The sequence below is a fragment of the Sorex fumeus genome, unplaced genomic scaffold (genome assembly GCF_029834395.1).
Source record: "Sorex fumeus unplaced genomic scaffold, SorFum_2.1 ptg000081l, whole genome shotgun sequence".
Lineage (NCBI taxonomy): Eukaryota > Metazoa > Chordata > Mammalia > Eulipotyphla > Soricidae > Sorex > Sorex fumeus.
The window spans coordinates 11,443,448-11,458,628 of record NW_026606138.1 but is presented as its reverse complement, the minus strand read 5'-3'; the positions used below and the strand labels follow the sequence as shown (position 1 = coordinate 11,458,628).

General features: G+C 39.3%; 1 protein-coding gene across 4 annotated transcripts in view; it reads right to left on the bottom strand.

Moving 5' to 3' along the window:
- The window catches only part of VPS13C (vacuolar protein sorting 13 homolog C), a 201,604-nt gene that overhangs the window by 92,755 nt on the left and 93,668 nt on the right, over window positions 1-15,181 (bottom strand). For all 4 annotated transcript variants that reach the window (XM_056130834.1, XM_056130835.1, XM_056130836.1 and 1 more), the window contains 8 exons: window positions 14,547-14,694; window positions 13,237-13,345; window positions 11,059-11,192; window positions 7,942-8,098; window positions 6,596-6,675; window positions 5,844-5,903; window positions 4,864-5,020; window positions 2,793-2,909 (listed from right to left, as the gene is read on the bottom strand). In XM_056130834.1, the coding sequence (XP_055986809.1) occupies window positions 2,793-2,909; window positions 4,864-5,020; window positions 5,844-5,903; window positions 6,596-6,675; window positions 7,942-8,098; window positions 11,059-11,192; window positions 13,237-13,345; window positions 14,547-14,694 (962 nt within the window). The remainder of the gene's footprint in view (window positions 1-2,792; window positions 2,910-4,863; window positions 5,021-5,843; window positions 5,904-6,595; window positions 6,676-7,941; window positions 8,099-11,058; window positions 11,193-13,236; window positions 13,346-14,546; window positions 14,695-15,181) is intronic.

Here is a 15,181-nt window from a genome sequence, read left to right as displayed (position 1 = left end):
TTTCCATCTCGTTAATCTCTGCTCTGAGTTTTATTATTTCCTTCCTCCTGTTAGGGTTGTGCTCCTTTTGTTGGTCCTTCTCCAAGTTCTTAAGCTGTGAGGTTAGTTTATTTATGTGGGCTCGCTCCTCCTTCCTGAGGAATGCTTGTAGAGCTATAAATTTTCCTCTTAAGACTGCTTTTGCTGTGTCCCATAGGTTTTGGTAACTCGTGTCCTCATTTTCATTCGTTTCTAGGAATCTTTTGATTTCCTCTTTAATTTCCTTTCTAAGCCACTCGTTGTTTAATAGCGCACTGTTTAATTTCCATGTGTTTAATTTAGTTTTCTGTTTTTGTGTGTGATTTACTTCTAATTTCAGCGCATTATGGTCTGAGAAGATTGTTGATATAATCTCTATCTTCTTAATTTTATGGAGGCATGTTTTGTGGCTCAGCATGTGGTCTATCTTGGAGAACGTTCCATGTACGCTTGAAAAGAATGTGTATTGAGCTTTTTGTGGATGAAGTGTCCTGTATATATCTACTAAGCCCCTTTCTTCCATTGTTTCCCTCAGATGAAGTATGTCCTTGCTAAGCTTGAGTCTGGTTGATCTATCAAGAGGTGACAAAGCGGTGTTGAGGTCTCCCACTAGTATTGTGTTGCTATCGATGTCTTTTTCCAAATCTATGAGTAATTGTTTTAAGTACTTTGCTGGTCTCTCATTAGGTGCATATACATTTATTATTGTAAGTTCTTCCTGTTGTACAGATCCTTTGGTCAATAGGAAATGGCCTTCACTGTCTCTTATGACCTTCTTCACTCTGAAATCGATGTGGTCTGATATTAGGATAGCTACCCCAGCTTTTTTCTGGGAGCTGTTTGCCTGTAGGATTGTTTTCCAGCCTTTGACTCTGAGTCTGTGTTTGCTTTGACTATTGAGATGCGTTTCTTGCAGGCAGCAGAATGTTGGGTTCAATTTTCTAATCCATCCTGCCACTCTATGTCTTTTAATTGGTGCGTTTAGCCCATTGACATTGAGAGAGATTATTGTTATGGGATTTTGTCCCATTGTTCTGTTGAAATTTGGTGTATTTGAGAGGTCTGTCTTGCCTTAAAGTAGCCCATTTAGTTGTATTTGTAACCATGGTTTTGAGTCTATGAAGTTCCTGAGCTGTTGTTTGTCCGTGAAACTGTGTGTTGTTCCTTCTATTATGAATGAGAGTCTCGCTGGGTAAAGTATTTTTGGAGAAGCATTTATTTCATTGAGTTTTTTCACTATGTCCCACCACTGTTTTCGGGCCCTGAGGGTTTCATCAGAAAAATCAGCAGTGAATTTTAAGGATGCTCCTTTGTAAGAGATTTCTTTCTTCGATCTTGCTGCTTTCAGAATTTTGTCTCTGTCTAAAGTTTTGGTCATTTTGATCAGGATGTGTCTTGGGGTATTTTTATTCGGATTTCTTCTAGCCGGTACCCTTCGGGCCTCCTGGATGTGGTCACAAGTTTTCTTCAGCTCTGGAAACGCTGTAGCAATGATTTCTTTGACAGTTTCTTCTTCATCAAGGTTTTCTTCCCGTCCCTCTGGGACTCCAATAATTCTTATGTTACCCCTCTTGGCTTCATCACGATCTTCTCTTGCCATCTGTTCTCGAACTGTGAGTCTCTTTTCCATTTTCTGCTCTTTTCTGACAAGACTCTGAACTTGATCTTCGAGCTCACTGATTCTGTTCTCAGCCGCTGTTACTCTGCTGCTGAGGCCTTCCACTGAGGTTTTCAATTCGGCTACCAGGTTTTTCAGGTCCGACATTTCCGATTGCATTTTCCTCATTTCTGCCTTCAAATCCTCTTGTCTTTTATTGGCATTGGTTTCCATTGTTTCTTTTAGTTCCCTAAGCATCCTGAGTAGCTCCATTCTGAATTCCTTGTCAGAGAGGTTGTCTATCGCTATAGTACTGTTGGTGTCATCTGGGCTAGCCTCGTGAATAAGAAAGTTTGGTGGACTTTTGCGTTGCTTTACCATTGTGACCAGTGTGGTTTGGTCCGTCACACTCGCTGTTACTGTTCTAGTTGAGTGAGGAGAGGCTGCCAGGAGCCGTCCAGCTTTGTTGCTGCTAGATGCGCCTCTTTACCTTTCTGAGTCTGACCTTCTTCTCAATCAGGCGTTATTCTTTGTTTTATAACTGACATTGAGTGAAACTTTTAGAGGCGTTACTATTTATTACTGAACTTGTATAGCTGTTTTCGAACTGAACTTTTGTTGGAAATGGAGTAGGCGAGTGGGATTTTGTTGAATTGTAGTGGAAGAGGTGAGAAATTTTGTTTGGTATTAGGTAACAAGTTGATGTAAAGGATGAAAGGATGCAGGTCCAAGTTGATTGAAGTGAGTGATATACCTGCGGCCGCGTAAGCGGCCGCCCGCCCGGAAGTAGGCCACGCCCACTTTTAGGCCACGCCCCCTTCTTAGAGGCCACGCCCCTAGATAATCCCAGGCCACTCCCTCCCAGGATCCTGGGATCCGCGCTGTTCTCTGGCAGGGCTCGCTCCGCGGGCCGCGCGTCCGGGTTCAGGGGCGGGGCTCCGCTCGGGTCCTCCGACCCACCTGGATGGGAGGGGCCGGTGTGCTGCCGCGCGGGGCTCCGGCTCTGGACGCGCGCTGGGGCTTGGGCTCGCTGGGGGTCCTCGCTCTCCTCCCTCCCTTCTCCTGCTGGGCCCACATCTTTCATATAAGTAAATTAAACATGGCTCTTGGCAGCATGCACCATTCATTCTTTCTACATAAAGAACAAAAGTGCCTACCCCAAGAAATTGTTACTTACCGTGTATTTTAATATCAGCAATATTACATTTCTGATCACAGACAAAGACATTGAATGCATTTAATTCAGCTATGATTTTTAAATCAAACACATCATCTTGAGATGAGCTGCTAGATGCTGAAAAATAATAGAAATACTTTGATGAGTGAAGAACAATACTATAATAAAAGAAAAATCACAAATTCACTAAAATTCACTTACTTCATACATTATGAACCATGATGAGCCAAAACCATAGTCATTAAGCTTATATACAACTAATAAGTATCCTTATCCTTTTTCAAATGTAAATCAACTTATATACAACTAATAAGTATCCTTATCCTTTTTCAAATGTAAATAAAAACTACCATGCACCACTTCAAATTAAGAATAAGGGCAGTTTGCAATAGAAAGTTGAAGTAAATGGAAACATGGAAAGAAAAATCTTTCTTATGGGGAAAAAAAAATCCTCTATATTGGAATCCTAGAATTCTTATACCACATTTTGGTTTTGAATTCCTTTCAGCATAATATATTACATCAAAAAATAGCTTATAACAACCTGAAACTTCTGAATAAGTAATAAAATACCTATTAACAACCTTGCTTACAAACATTATTAACTGTAAAACAAATTTCTCTACATTGTATCCTGTTATAAAAGATTTATAAAACAAATCCTATGATAAATGAGCATAAAGTGAAAAAATACCCAGAACATATTGCTAATTGTGTAGCCAGGTGTATAAGAAGTCACAACCCACTGGATCCCCTCAAGCCACTTAGGGCAGGTCTGGGAGGATGAATTTAGGGACATTTTCCTAGAGATCTGTCTTGCCTAAGATCTTTTTCAGTAAAACTCTCTAAGTGCTTGGGGACATTTCAGACAAATATTGCATAATCTCACTTGTATGTGAAACCTGAAACAGAGAACAAGTAAAACTTATAGATACAGAGGATGAGTTGGTGGTCCAGAGGAAGAAGAGAAGCTGGTGAAACGGGCATGAGGGAACAAGAGAAATAATCTTGCAGTTATAGAACAAACTACATATATGACTGTACTACAGCACTGGGACTACAATCACCTACACCAATACTACACAAAAACACACACACACACACTTTCAAAATTGACAGCCAATTTTATATCATTCATATTTTACCACAGTCTTTTAAAAAGCAGGTTTCATCAATCCTTAATAAACAAACTATTAATAAACAATTTTATCCTTTATATTTAAAGGAATATACATAAATTATAAAAAACAACTATAGAGCATAACTGGAAGATAACTATATATGTATTTTGTATGGTTTATTGTGATCTTTAAGACTATTTGTTTTGTTTATTCAATTGCATATCTTATTGGTATATGTAAGTTTACTGAAGAAAAACAGTTTTGTCAAAAAAAAAAAACTCTTTTCTCTAGTTTATAGCAAAAGTATTCTTCTGCTTCCTGGTTATCTGGGGGAGGGGAGGGGTCCCTGGGCCACTGGCTGTGTGGACCCAGTCACTGGGCACTGCCACACAGTACCAAAGGGCCCTTCCCCAGATATTGTAAACAACCCAGTGAAACAGACCTTCTCTGCTATGTGTTACTGTATTTGTGTTTGAATTCCCTCCTTTCACATGTTCATTTTAGTAAAGACTGCCATGAGGCATCACTAAAAATGTACACCCACAGTCTAGACCATAAAATCAAACAGAAAAACAGGATGAATAGACAACCTTCGCTTTCAGACTCTGATACTGGGATAAAATTGGCCTTCTTTTTTAAAACTAAGCAAATCTGTTCTTTGAACCTCAACTGCATATTCAAGATGCTAAATGTTTATCTCTGCTCAAAAACAGAGTGGGATCCGTGGCGGTGGGAAATGGGCACTGGTGGAGGGATGGGTATTTGATCATTGTATAACTGAAACCCAAGCACAAAAATCTGTAAGTCTACAACTGTACCTCATAACGTCTCACTAATAAAAATATAAAAAAATTAAAATAAAAAATAAAATTTGTGATATTGTAAAAAAAAACAGAGTATGAACGTTAAGGCTTAAACAAAATAGTAGGCTGTGACTGAAGATTAAATACCGGCTGGGACAAGGGTACTCCTGGACTCGCCCACAGGGTGCTTCAGGTCAGGCTCCTTCTCAGGAGATCCGGAGGACGGGACGGCAAATGACACAAAGTCCATGAAGGACAACAACGCTTCCAAGTGAAGTACTAAGTCTAATGATGAAAATGAAACCTAAAACAATAAACCATTAGAAAAGTGGGTTTCAGAACGGTAATGCACACAAACAGCATAAGAGCAGTGACATGAATGATCTTCCCCTCATGTCTTACAGGAAAGAGTTCACCATCACAATGTTAGTCCTTAGCAGACAATATTCTACCATTTTACTTATTCCTAATGTAGTTCTAACCACAAAAGAACTTACAGCCTTTAAGTAAAGATACAGAATGAGTTATTGGACCTTAATTCCATCACATTTCATATGCCTCCAAGGCAGACCAAACACAGTCAAAGGAACGTGAGAATGTCTGCACTAGGCCATTTTCAGTCTTGTCCCTTAGTTTTATTCTAACCTAGAAGTCAACATATAATTCAAATATTTTATCAACTCCCAGTACAATCACTACAGGGAGCAGAATTCCCTAAAAGATGTATGTTGGGCCAATGAGATGGCTCAAAGGACAGAAGAACAAACACTGTGTGTAAAGATCTAGGTATGATCTCCAGCATAAAGTGCTCTCCTGAGAGCTGCCAGGAATGACCCCTCCCTAAGCACTGCCATGTGCAACCCCCTAAAACAAACTAGAACAATTATAGTGTTATGTGCTTAAAATATAACCTTTCATTCATATACTAGAGTCAATCTTTTAGGATATCAAATCAAAAGTTTGCAAAATTATTTCAAATCTGTGTACAATCTGTATACCTAAAGATGATATCGATCATTATTGGCCTCTTTTTATTCATTCTAAAATTCTCTCAAACTGAAGATGCCTGTGAACAAAATATAATCATTTATAAAATCAAATTTCACAGCAAATTAAAAAAGACTTACCTTCAGTCTCTGTTTGGTGTTTTCATAAACAGTTTTAAATTCTGGCCCATCACTGTCTGCCTGCAGAGTGGAGGGTGGACACACTGGGTTGAGAAGAGTGAAAATTCGTACACTAAAAATCATTCTTTGTTTTTCAAGGAAAGGTGTAAAAAAGCAATAAGCGTGCTAGCAGAAGACAGTCCTCCCACTTGGAGGGAAATGCTAAAGATTAGGAAAATGGTAGAATATCTTATTACCAAAAAAAAAGAATATCTTATTACAAAAGATTAACTTCCAATTACAAGAAAACTTTGTATTCTCTCCCTTACTCTATAATACAGGATAACTGGAGCGATAGCACAGCGGTAGGGTGTTTGCCTTGCACGCAGCTGACTGGCTGAGCCAGGTTCGATTCCTCCGCCCCTCTCAGAGAGCCCGGCAAGCTACCGAGAGTATCTTGTCCGCATAGCAAAGCCTGGTAAGCTACCCGTGACATATTCAATATGCCAAACACAGTAACAACAAGTCTCATGATGGAGACGTTATTGGGCCTGCTCAAGCAAACTGATGAACAACGGGAGGGCAGTGACAGTGACGATGAACTAAAAAGTTACTGAAACTATGCAAGACTGTCAAGAAGCATGAAAAATTCATATAATTATATAACAGGGAAGTTTAATAATTTTAGGGACAACAATTCAAATATTAAACATGGAGAATTATATAACCTTGAAGGGAAAACTAGTAGAGGACCCTAAAGATGCAGGAAGTACCTTGGTGAACAACATTTTCAGAAGGGGTTCATCAGTCACATTATAAGAGTTAATAATGTGAAGAGGGTCTCCTTTTGAGTCTAAAAGAGAAAAAGACAGGGGAGATTGATGAACAATTTTAAGCAGGTCAAGCAGTTATTCAAACAGAACAGCCAGTTACGGAAAAGTTTGTCAAAATAGTGTTGCGCATGAAACCCTATCAGTCGCAGTACTGTAAGTCACAATGCAAAAACATCTCTAAAAATAAATAAATAAATAAAGTACTCTCGTAGGAGCAGACTCGTGGGAGGGAGGTAAGTGGAGGTGGCGGGAAGTGGACACTGGTGAAGGGGCTGGTGTTAAAACATTGTGTGCCTGAAACCCAATCTTGAATAACATTGTAATTTCACAGAGATTGAATAATAATAAATGTTTTTTTTAATTTGTTAGTGAAACACCATGAGGTACAGTTATAGACTTACAAATTTTTGTGCTTGGCTTTCAGTTATACAATGATCAAGTACCCATCCCTCCACCAGCGCCCATCCTCCACCACTACGGGTCCCAGCATCCCTCCCACCCCCCATCCCCCCATCCCACCCTGCCTCTGTGGCAGGGCATTCCCCCCTCTCTTCTTTTGGGTCCTGTGTTTTGCAAGAGAGGCACTGAGTAGCAATCATGTTTGGTCTATAGTCTACTTTCAGCATGCTTCTCCCACCCTGGGAGGATCCTCACAATACCCTTTATTTGGTGCTCTCTTCTCTATCTGTGCTTCCTTTTTCCCTAGCACTTATGGCTGGCCTCCAAGTCATGAAGCAAAATTCCTGGTACTAATCTCAGCCACTCCTGGGTGTTCGTCTCCCATTTTGTTGCTTTTTAAAGCATATATGGGTTTTATACCTAGACGGTACACTTGGGTTCTGAGTTCTGACCAAATAAAAATATATAAGTTTTTTTAAAAGCATACTTGAATTCTCTAGATAGAAAGTATATTTGGATTCTTAGTTCTAAGATATATTGATAGATGATATAGATAGATATAAAGATATAGATATAAATTTTAAAACTATTTCTAATAAGGAATAATAACTTTATATAAGTACTAAAGTAATATATGTAGACTGAAGTCCTGCTTTATCTTGTAGATAAATTACACTGTGCTAAATATGTAAGTATATTCTTAATTTATGAATAACTATATAATACATTTCTCAATAATCACATTTCTTTGTATAAATGCAGTAAATCTTATCTAAATATGTACTTTTAAAGACACCAATAGATATTTTTAATGTTGATTTAAAAAAAGAGAGAAGGACATTGGCCCATTACTTAAATAATTCTCACATTTCGAATGCCCCACTTACCAGTAAACTCAAAGCATTTCATGCTAACTTTTTTCAGATAAGCATTAGCTGTCAAGTCATAGGCTTTAACTCTAGCTTCCATTCCAAGCTGCAGGACATTTAGCTCATGCACAGGCCTTCCTTTGCCTTCTGCTTTCTTCATCAGAGTAAGTACGACCTAGATAAAGGTATCAAAATTACCACAATGAACATACATCTTAGAACATCAATTCAATAAGCATCCAGAGAAATACTCCTAAATTTTAGATATGAAGATGTTTTTTTCTATTTTCACCTGAACATCCCCTCATGTCATTTATTTTGGAAAGGATATTTACTCGTTCAGACCTCTTAAGTATCTTCATGCTGCTCTACTGGGTTACAATAAAGGCAGAATGGGGTGGGGTGGGGGATTCTACCAAATTCCCTAAGTCTTAGTCTGATAAAAAGCCTTTCACCTAAAAGCCTATGAGATTACAGAGCAGGTATTATGCTGCACCTCGGGAAAGGTTTTTCAGCCTTAGCATCACCAAAGCTTTAGACTGGGTCACGTTTTCTCAGAAGGGTCAGTCCAGGGCACAAGATGAGCCTGTGACAAGCCTGGATTCTCAGCACTGGTGACAGAGATCCTCTCACCAGTGACAACCAAAGTATCTTTGATGATGCCAAATGAAGGCCTGGGAAGGATGTGAAGTGCTTTCTCCAACCCAGTCACTATTTCAGGGCACAGGAACTAAGCAACATGTCATACAAATGATGATGAAAAGGGCATGGGGCTTCTCTGTGTAATTATCAGTGAACCATTTACAAAGAGAATGATTAGCACATCAACACTTCAATTACCAAATACTTAAAATTTTGAATTACTCTGCTACTGAGGTGAAAAACAGCAGGACTTTGACATGAAAGAAATTACCTTTGATGGATGTATTTCAAACCAATACTTCATTAAAACTTTATTTCTTTAAACTTAATAAATACATATATAACCTCTTCAACTATTTGAAAACAATGGTGTTAGTTCTTGCAAACTTCCATCTTCTATGCTGCTTCACTATTCAGATCTTTACAGCTGTTTCTCTCTCTACACTGTCCCGAACCCCCATCTCTGATCAGCACTTACTCTTCTTGAAAAAGTCAATCCAAAGACTGTTTCTCCCAGGAAATCTGGAGGATTTGCTCTCAAATTAACTGTCTTCACTGTGCCTAATTTCAAAAGTACCCTGGACATATTTTTAACTCAAGTACTTTCACTTGATCACTTGACATCCCGTTACTCATTGATTTGCTCAAGCAGGCTCCAGTAACATCACCATTCGTCCCTGTTGCATGCTAGCGTAGCCCAACGGCATCTGCTTGTTCTAGGAACACGAAGAGCCTCAAATCGATCGTTCAGGATCTTGACGAAGAAGTCTGACCATCTCGTAGGTGGGCAGTCATGCGATCTTTTGACGTCCCATGGAATCCAGTTGGTAACGGCTCTAGTCCAGTGGTCATCTCCAAATCACATTACGTGTCCAGCCCATCTGATTTTTGACACCTTGGCAAACAAGGCAGCGTCCCTGATTCTCAATCAACAATCAACCATGGAGGTCGGAACTCTGGATTCTTTTTCTCACTTGAGTGAAGCGTGATACTCCAAGCATAGCTCTTTCAGTTCTTCTTTGGGAGACCTGAATAGCGTTCTCATCCTGTTTTCGTAGGGCCCAGGTCTCTGAGGCATATGTTAAGAACAGTGGAGAACAGGAAGAACAGTGGAATCTAAGAGATGTGCCCAGTGCCAGAGGTTCTTCATCCTCTTAGCTATTTCTTCAATGCTCCTGAAGGCATTCCAACCCGCTCTCTTCCTCCTGCGTAACTCAGTGCCAGGTCATTTGTCATGTTGACTTCTCGACCTAGGTACACCTAATTGTTGCATTCAGAGATGTTTGTTCCATTGAGAGTGAATGGAACGTCAGAAACAAGACCATTTCTCATAAACATTGTCTTCGTGAGATTCAGCTATAGTCTGACCTTTCCACACTCACTGGCAGATAGGGCAGAAGCCGGGAAAAGCATTCTCAACGCCCGCCTGTCCTTCGCCAACTACAAGACCAAAATGACTGCCCTCCAACATCCTGATGGATCTCTCACATCTTCCAGAAGGGCAATGGAGAAGATTATCCATGACTTCTACTCAGATCTCTTCAATAGCCACATCCACCTGCCCACATATCAAATTCCGCAGGATGGATATGTTATTCCCAATGTTCTCCCTTTCAAAATCCAACACGCCATTTGGTCAGTAAAGAAGCGAACAGCACCCAGCCCAGACAAGGTCAGACCTGAATACCTGAAGAACCTGCCGTCAGTACTCATCAATACACTGACTCGGCTCTCCACACACTACCTGTCTGAATGGAAGGTCCCGTCCCAATGGAAAACCAGCAGGACTGTACTACTGTACAAGAAGGGAGACATCCACGACATTGGCAACTATCACCCGATCTGCCTGTTGTCTGTCATCTACAAGCTGTTCACTCGAGTCATCCTGAATAGGATTGGCAGAACACTAGATGAAGGACAACCATGTGAGCAAGCCGGTTTCCGAAAAGGATTCAGAAAGTACTTTAAGGTTTAATTATTTGCTTGAGTTCAGAGCCTGAATCACTAACCACTATCTTCAGTACTTAGGATTTGTTGAAATTATAAATGCTGAAGAGGTAAAGTCCATGTGATCTTTCCTCAACAATCAAAAGACAGACATAAGTACCAGAGTCATTATTTATGTAGTCATAATGTATTTTATTCTACTAAGGTTTTCTGAAACTTGCAACTGATTCCTCTCTTGCTGTTTCCCTTTCCTACCTTTCCTATATAAAAAAAAAACCAAAGCCAGTTTCATTCCAATGCTCCGAAAATCCTTTGTAAAACAGGCAATGGAATATCCTAATATTATGTCTACAGAGTACTATGTTCCTCAAATATACCTCACTAGCAAACTAAAATTTCTTTACATTACTGCCACATAATGTAAGAAGCCAATATAAGGGTATGTAACCCACAACTATAATCCACAAATATATTTTAGTAGAGGCAATTGAAAATATCCATTATTTATTCACTTCACTCCACAAAAATAAGATGAAAGCTACACACCTCTTTGATTTCAAAATTCAAAAGAATATTAATGATGTCTACAGATCTAACTTCTTCCACTCCATCTGTTAATGTATCTTGTGAAGCATGTACATCTTGTAATGCAGATATTTCAAGGAGCTCTTTAGTTTGACCTGGAGATGTTTAAAAGAAATCCATTAATTTCTATTCATTCACAATTTGCTTCTCAAAAGTCCAGTTAGTACTTACATGAGTACACCTGAGTGGTGCAGGTACTTAAAATCCACAATTCATTAAAGCACAGCTCCAGTCTTTAGAAAGTTAGTCATGACAGAGCCAGAGAGCTAGAACAGAAGGTAAGCCCTCACCTTGCATCCTGCTCAATCCCCAGTACCACAGGTGATCCTTTGAGCACCACCAGGTAAAGTTAACCACAGTTTACTGGCCTCCATTTAAAATGCAAAATGATAGCAACAACAACAATAAAATAATAATAATAAACCAGTAATAACTAGTCAAATTAACCATGACTTGCTGACTTTCATTCAAAATGCAAATAAACAAAATAAGCCAGTTGCACCTAGTCCCATTAAGTAGACACATATTAAAACACAATATAACATACAAAATATAGACTAGAAAAAGCCTTGCTCCCTAGGGGAGTCATGTATGTGCAGCTGAATTATTGCCTAAGGCAGAAAGATTCCAGGAACAAGAGATTGTGAAAAACCAGAGAGATAATTACACCACAACAGATTTTGGAAACAGTCATTTGACATGGCTAAATCTCTAAAAGGAGGGGGCAATGGTTAGTGTCTCATAAACTCCACCACGAGGCAAAAGGAGAGCTATGTGAACATGATGGTGTTGCCCTGAAATGAACACAGGACTTACCAACTGGAATATAAAAGCCTAGTAACAGCTAGTCCTTGCTAAGTGCTTACCTTACCTCTCTGCTAGACACTGTTAAGGGCTTGTCTCACTATTTTATACAACAATCTCTGCGACCATTAGACAAAAACAAAACTTCACTGTCCTCATTTCATAGAAGAACAAACTGAGGTCCTGGGAGATGCAGTACCTTGCCAATGTCACACAGGCAAATGCTGGAGTTGAAGGTCATAGATCTGACATTATAGGCTTCCTTCTCTTCTGATCCTCAATACCACTGCCTTTGTTATTAACAGAATTGCATTTTCATCATCTATGATCACTAACATATTACACTGGAGCCTACAGAATGAACCGTACCCAAAATCAACATGAAAAAAGCACTGGAATGATTATAACCTTTGTAAAAGCGTTTCAGAGATCAAGTAACATTTATTAACTATAACCTTATTTCACATGTTCTAGACATATGATCCAGGAGAAAATATTCATCGAATATTCTGCTCTTACAAAAGAAGCCCTGGGATAAACAAAGATTCTTTCACAGAATTTTCAAAAATAATTATCTCAAATAGTAACCTGAAATTCACTACAAGGAGCCAACTCTCCTCAGGAAAATGTGGAAAAGCAAAAAAAACAAGGTGGTCTGAATCTAGGTCACAGCCAGGTGCATGCAAGCACAAAAAGGGGGTGACCCACAGCGAACACTACAACTGAGAATTCGTGTGAGAAACACATCCCTAACTCTGTGCCCCAGAGCAGCAAGGCCAGGGAAGTGTGTGCCCCCTGCTCACGGCACCCCCCGCAGTGAGAACAGCGCTGGCAAAGAGCAAGACTTGCAGAGCGAATGACGATTGCCCTCTTAGTGCTGTTAGTGCAGTGCACTCCAGTACTCCTCTTATGTGTTTATTCATCAACTACTTTCATTCTTACACATATTCCACTACTGGGCTCTTGTAAAAATCAGATCAAGTATACGCGCCTAACTAGTGCTGCCTTTCAGAGTCGTTTTTCCCTACGTGCAGATTTGCCAATTACTCTGGGAATACAGGGGTGAGACCCTGCGCTATGGCTTCTTCCTAATTAATGAAAGCAACGTAGAACAAAAGCTTGACACTGTACACTCTAACCCGATTCCTGCTCAAAGTTCATCAGCTCAAGCTACTGCTTTATTCTAAGGCACTATGTTTTCTTGGCAATGTTAATCGTAATTTAGATGATTAATCTAAATCTAATCAATCGTGCTGCCCTCCTTTGCATCATGCTTCCCCACTAAATTGTGTGCCCAGGAGAGGCATGGATCAGCGCAGCCCTGTCAGTGCTTACCTGTCTTCTGTAGCCCTGGCTTTGCTTTATTTGTATCTTCAGTAGCCTCACCAAGATTTTCTGCTAGTATTTTAAATAAAAGATTAAGATCTTCTTGATTTAGAATAACCTGTGAAATATTACGTTAAAATAAAAAGATAAATATGTTTTATTTCAATTAAAATCATCTAAATATAGAAAATAAATTTCTAGTAACAAAAGTTGAAGGACAAAACAATCATAACACTGACCTAATCAAATCATTTTCAAGTGACAAATCCAGAAAGTATATAAAATTCCACTTTTTAAACAATAGCTATATCAATAACTAAAAAGGGTCTTGAATGTATTTTTTTAAAAAAAAAAAGGGTTTTCCCACACTACCCGAAAGCAGAGAGAGAGCAAAAGGGAATGCCCTGCCACAGAGGTGGGGCGGGTACGGGGGGGTGGGGGTGGTGGTGGATACTGGGTCCATTGGTAGTGGAAAACGGGCACAGGAGGAGGGATGGTTATCCAATCATTGTATAACTGAAACACAAGCATTAAAGTTTGTAAGTCAACAACTGTACCTCATGGTATATCACTAATAAAAATAAATAAATAAATAAAGGTTTTTCCCTAATTGCTATAATTATCTTAAAGGATAGTTTAGCTACCTCTAAAATCAGACATGCATAATAATACACTAATAATATAATACATGAGATGAATTTAGTATATTAAATCATTTCATGGGAATGGAGCAATAGTACAGCATGTAGGGTATTTGTCTTGCATGCAGTTGGCATGGGTTTGATCCCTGACACCTGATATGGCACAGAGCCAAGAATAAGCCCAGAGGATAGCTGGATATGGCCCCAAAACCAAAACAGAACAAAAATCCTCAAAACAAACAAAAAACATTTACATACAGGCCCCTGATATAATGTGTACACAGAGAAAATCAAAAGTTGCCTCTATCTAGGCTAGAGAGAGACAGGGGTTAGTTAAGGTGCTTGCTCAGCAAGTAGCTGATGCAGTTACCATCCCCACATCCCATATGGTCCACAAGTACCACCAAGAAGAGATCCCTTAACAGAGAGCCAGGAGTAAGCCCTGCATACCACAACAGGGTGTGACCCAAAATCCAAAAATAAATACTAAAGGTGACTAGCACTTAAATGAAGATTATTCCAACTAAAAATAATAAATAACATCTCACTGTACGGTCCCCCCCCCCCCATTCAGATCAGGAAAATAAAAAATTGCACATTTCATTTGAATTCAATGAAAATGTCTTCAGAGTAAAATTACAATGGTAAAGCTTCTCTTCATTTATGACTCATACTTACATTCATTGACTCAAGATGTCCCTTAATCTCCACAACAGGGACTTTGTGGTACCATGAAGCAGCTAGATTTCGATTTACAGAAAACTCCAAGTTAATTGGCTGCAATAGCTGAATGTCAGGCTGGGAGACACCCGGCTGAATTACCGTCCTACAAAGAATGACCAATAAATGTGCACAGAAAAAAACATCATTGCAAAGAGTCAACAGCTGCTGTTCTAAGCACTAAAAAAGCACTCTGCTTTTTTAAATTCTGATAGTTATGAGGGCCAGATTAAAATACATGATATACAACAATTAGCAATTAAGTACTCTTTTCTTAAAAAATAAAAGTTCTGGGAGTCAGTGACAGTGCAGGAGGGAAGACACTTGCTGACATCAGGCAGCTTTGCCCAACTCTAATTCAATCCATGGTACCACATATGAGCACTGCCAAGTGTCACTCATTAAAACAGAGCCAGGAATAGTTCCTGAGCATCACTGGATGTGCCCCTCACCCCAATGCCAGCAAAAAAAAAAAAAAAAAAAAAAAGAGCTCTTAGCTGACAAAAAGTATTTTTTTTAATTCTTATTGTTCCAAATGAGGATCAAACACTGATATATGAATTTTAAAAAATGAAAAGATGATCAGCTAGTGT